This window comes from Chaetodon trifascialis, chromosome 15 (assembly GCF_039877785.1).
Source record: "Chaetodon trifascialis isolate fChaTrf1 chromosome 15, fChaTrf1.hap1, whole genome shotgun sequence".
NCBI classification, from domain to species: Eukaryota; Metazoa; Chordata; class Actinopteri; order Chaetodontiformes; family Chaetodontidae; genus Chaetodon; species Chaetodon trifascialis.
The window spans coordinates 16,857,733-16,862,706 of NC_092070.1; the positions used below are offsets into that span (position 1 = coordinate 16,857,733).

At 41.4% G+C, this 4,974-nt stretch overlaps 1 protein-coding gene across 1 annotated transcript; it reads right to left on the reverse strand.

The window, feature by feature from the left end:
• Positions 1-1,341: 1,341 nt before the first annotated feature.
• On the reverse strand, positions 1,342-4,630 carry LOC139343601 (immunoglobulin lambda-1 light chain-like). The gene is made up of 4 exons (XM_070981335.1): positions 4,591-4,630; positions 4,178-4,505; positions 2,574-2,611; positions 1,342-1,745 (listed from the first exon to the last, which is right to left on the reverse strand). Exons 1-4 carry the CDS (start codon positions 4,628-4,630, stop codon positions 1,420-1,422), a joined length of 732 nt encoding a protein of 243 aa, XP_070837436.1. The 3' UTR covers positions 1,342-1,419.
• Between the last annotated feature and the right edge of the window lie 344 nt (positions 4,631-4,974).

Below are 4,974 nucleotides of genomic sequence, written 5' to 3' on the forward strand. Positions count from 1 at the left end.
GCTGATGATCAAACGATAATCTGATTTTGACTGATGAGTAGATGTGAACTTTGGAGATGAGAAACCAGAGCCATAGCTGGGAGAGCTCCAGCTGTGATAAAACCTCAGTACATGCTGAGGAGCTCCTCCTGGAATCTGTTTATACCACCAAGCAGCATTGTTAGTCACAGTGCCCAGGTTACAGTCCATGGTGGCTGTCTCTCCTGTCCTCAGTGTCACAACAGGAGGCTTCTGTGTCACCACCGTCACACCACTCACACCTGGAAACAACAAGATGACATGAAGTCAAGAGAAACACACAGACTGATGAATCCAACATGAGCTGAAAGCTGCAGTAAGTCAGCCTCCTTACATGTTAGAGCAGTGATGAGAGTGCAGAGGGTCCCCAGCATGTTGTCAGTGTGTGCTGAGAATGGCCTTGGAACTTGGAAAGTGAGCTTCCTGCTGACAGATTCGAGGGTTTGGAGGATGAGGAGAGGAGGTGCTGGAGGAGCAATTTAAGACAACACTGAAACTGAGAGTGACTGACAGGAGGAGGAGCTTTGCTTCAATCTGCATGCTTTGCCACATTTCTTGCTCTCTTATCTTCTGTGAAGGAAAAAGTCTTTTCTGTCTCCATTATTGTCTCTGTGGACAATGTCTCCCACTGACCCCAAAATATGACAACATGATGATTTGAAAAAGACTTCCTGCACTTTAATTGTCATAGATTTGTTTCTTTGCTCACTTCTTAATAAAAGGGATTGAATTGAGTTCCATCTGATTTCACAGAGAGCTGACACTTGACCTCTTCATTTACATGCAGTTATAAATAAGCAGAGGAGGCCTGCAGGTGCATCCTGGGAGGGAAGAGAGGGAGGAGCAGAGAGGTGACGCTTCACTGAATGGAGGATGAAAACTCAGTTTCATTTGCTCATTTCATCTGATTGTTGTAACGACTGCAAGCAACTAAAACCAAAAAAAGGTGATATGAATCTCTCTGTTGAGCTTTTATTGTAAATTAACACCTAATAACAATGTAGCTTTCTGAAGAAAACACACTGAAGTAATAATCAGACACAAATATGTCTGTTATCTCTGTGTCCTGGATTCATGAGATGTGAGATGAACACGAGGAGAAAAAATAAAATCTCCTGACAGTTACAACATTTTGGTGAACATTATTGTTTTAAATGATGTTTTCAACAAAACAAATAAATACAAACACTTTTCTTGTCCACAGTTTTTGGTCTGTTTACTTTTTATTGAATGAGTCTGGACAAACGCAGCAGTCGCAAAGCTGATACAACACCTCCACCTCACTGTCACAACATTTATTACAAGCATGCAGACACATCTTTTCTAACATGTCAACCTTGTCATGAGCAAAGAGCACAAAGAGTAAAGAAGCAGCTTTGAAATGCTCATTCTGCTCCTCTGCTATTCTTGAGTGGGACAGTGGGACTTGTTGATGTCTTTCTGTGAAGTCTGGGAGCCCAAAGACACTTTACATGTGTAAACCTTATCCATGTCCCAGTCTGACGTCTGGATGGCCAGAGAGCTGCTGATTCGGAAAGTCTGGTCTGCTTGCTGAACAGCGGTGCTGGTGGAGATCCCGCTGCTCACTGGTCTCCCACCAGACAACCAGCTCACATCTGCAAAAGGCACAGACTGACTGGACAGACAGACCAGAGTGGCTTTGTTGGACTGGAGCTCAGCACGGGACGGAGGGAAGACTGTGAGGACAGGAGGAGGGAGGCTGGAGCCTGAAAATACATGAAGGACATTCATCAAATAACTCCAAATCGAATCACTGATACAAAGCATGACAGCAGCAGATTATTGACCTGTTTTCTTCAACAATACAACAAACACAGTGAAGAAGTGAAGAAGCGTTTTAAATGAGTGAAAACATTTTGAAATCATCACCTAAAATATGAGCACTCTTCCTGTTTCAAACAAAGTCTATCAGTTACAAACTGAGAAATATTTGGATTCATTCAGGATCATTTTTATGTTGAACAAATTCATGAAGTCACTTTCTGTGTCTCACAAATGGCACGACAGTAAATCAGTGGTCATTTAGCTGTTTTGCTGTTGTCTGTCTGATCATCGAGAGAAAAAACAATATTCATGTATATAAAAAACTTCAAACAATTTCCTAAACTTTAAAAGATTAGTAAGTAAACATTAATAAATTAAACTCAGTAATTTAGTCTTGATATAACAGAATAAATTACATTTGACAGATTATTTAGCATTTGGTTTTACAATGATACAAAAGTGTCATCAGTCATGAAAATATAAAATAATTTTGTACATTTTGCTCAAATGTTAAAATTGCTCAGCCATCAAAACACTTCAGAGTATTTGTAGATATCATTGAACATATTTTGATCATTAGCAGATCTTTACTTTGTCCTCAAAGACACAGTCTGGCATCAAAGCAGATGAAAAGAAGTCAAAGTGAAATTCACTCAACAACATGTTTGACTTTCTAAACAGTCAGCCTGATATGAATTGATGATTTTGACTGAATTTGACTCAGAAACAGAGAATCTGTCTTGTTTTGTGATCAGTTAAAAAGTACTTACTTGTCACAATCAGCTTGGTGCCTTGTCCGAATACCACAGTGATTCAGTTTGTACACATGGCCGTACAAAAACCTCCTGACTCTCACTGATGAGGGGAGTGGAACTGAAACATCCTGTTGAGACCAACTTTCACTGTCAACATCTCATTCACTTCATCAGTCTGCTTCTGCTCACAGACACTGCTGGACTTGAGGACTGATTCTCAGTCTTCTGCTGCATCCTTTTGTTTTCATGCTGGACATGTTCAAAGTCCAGATATCATCAGTCAATTCAGTCCAACGTTAATGAGGAACATCATTCAGACAATGCAGCTGAACTTGGTTGGCTGTTATTGACTGCAGGGATGGGATAACAGTCATTTTCTGTTTCACTTGCTGCAGCCAAAAGTCGTCTTCAAACGATCAGATTTAACCAAAGCAGTTGATATAATGTCAGAGACATAATGACTCACAAAAATGGCTCCTGCTGTACTGAACTTATCAGGCTGTGGATTTTGTCCTGTAACAGTGTTCACCCTGTGTTTTGTTGACGTTGTTGGAGACCCACAGACCCACTGCTGTATGTGCAAATATACTCAATATGTTCTTCTTATGACCTCATTAAAACTCAATATGTAGAAAAGTGAAAGATGTTTTGACACATGGTGACATTTCTGATGTTTGAGGTCAATTAAACGTCAGAGAGGTCAAACTCCCTGTTAGACCTCTTATGATCAGACTGTTATAAAACTGCAATAACATGAACTTCTGGAGACTGATTTGATGTTTGGGAGGTGAAATGCTGCATAAAAAGTGCTGACAGCACCAATCACACAGATGGAGCTGATTCAAATCCATTGTATTTAATCTGGTTTCACAGACGGAGTCTCTGAGAGCACAAACAGAAGTGATTCATCATTTCCACTGACTGATCAATACAGATATTGACCACATATATTTATCCCCAACAGTAAGAATGAAATTCTCTGTTTATCCTTGTTTATGGGCTGCACGGTGGCGCAGCAGGTAGTGCACGTGCCTCACAGCAAGAAGGTCGCCGGTTCGGGTCCCGGGTCGGGTCTTTCTATGTGAAATTTGCATGTTCTTCCCGTGCATGTGTGGGTGGGTACTCCGGCTTCCTCCCACAGACTGTCTCTAAATTGCCCCTCGGTGTGAGTGTGAATGGTTGTGTGTTTGTGCCCTGCGATCGGCTGGGGACCGGTCCAGGGTGTACCCCGCCTCCCGCCCGTTGACAGCCAAGATAGGCTCCGGCCCCCCTGTGACCCCGAAAGGGATAAGCGGCATAGAAAATGGATGGATGGATCTTTGTTTATCAGTCGTTGGTGCTGATGAAATGAAATTTTGAAATGAAATTAATGAAAAGAATTAAATGAAAACCAGAAAACAACAAATGCTGAATTTTTTCATCAATTTCAGTGTTGAGAGAGATTTGGAAGAAACTTTTATATGAAAATGTTCATTCATGATCAGTGTGATGAAACTGGTTTATAGTGTCTTAATGTCTCATGCAGGGTAGTTATAGAGAGCATTAGTTCATGTGTCAGAGAGTCAGAAAGCAGAAGTAGTTAGTGAGGAGGTTTTTGTCACAGTGTAAATCACTGTGATACGAACTCTTTAGCAGAGTTGTCCCATGTTTGACAGTAATAGACAGCAGAGTCTCCTGCCTCTGCCCTCTTAATGATGAACTGGTAATCTGTGTTTGATGAGGCTTTAGAGTTGAATCTGTCTGAGGAGAATCCTGTTCCAAAGATGAGTGAACTGCTCCCGTAGTAAAAACCCACAACATACTGAGGAGCTTCACCAGGAACCTGTTTGTACCAACTGACAATGTATCCATCATTTCTCTGAATGTTGCAGTTGAGAACAACCTCTTGTCCTGGAGAAACTGTGTGGACAGCAGGCGTCTGGGTCAGCACGATCACTGCATCAACATCTGTCAACAAACAGAGAAAAATCCATGAGTGAAAGGTTTGTGTGTGAAAATATGAGCTATAAAAGCAATGAGAAGAATATCTTACATGTTAGAGCAGTGATGAGAGTGCAGAGGGTCCCCAGCATGTTGTCAGTGTGTGCTGTAAACGTCCCTTACTGTCCAGCTGAGAGGTGAGCAGGGTTGGAGTGTGAGGAGAAGAGAGACTGAAGCTTATAAAGACACTGAGGAGAGGAGGAGGAGGAGGAGGAGGAGGAGGAGGAGGAGGAGGAGGAGGAGGAGGAGTGTTAATATTCTCAGGGGTGGTACAAATGTTTTTTTTAAGGATCTGTTCAAGTCAAAAGACTTAAAAAACATAATCACATGATAAATATGATGTTGCTGGATTTCAGATTATTTATAAATCCTGATTTACATTTGTGAATCCTTCTGTGAGCACTCATTAATACTGAGACTGATCAGACTAAATCCA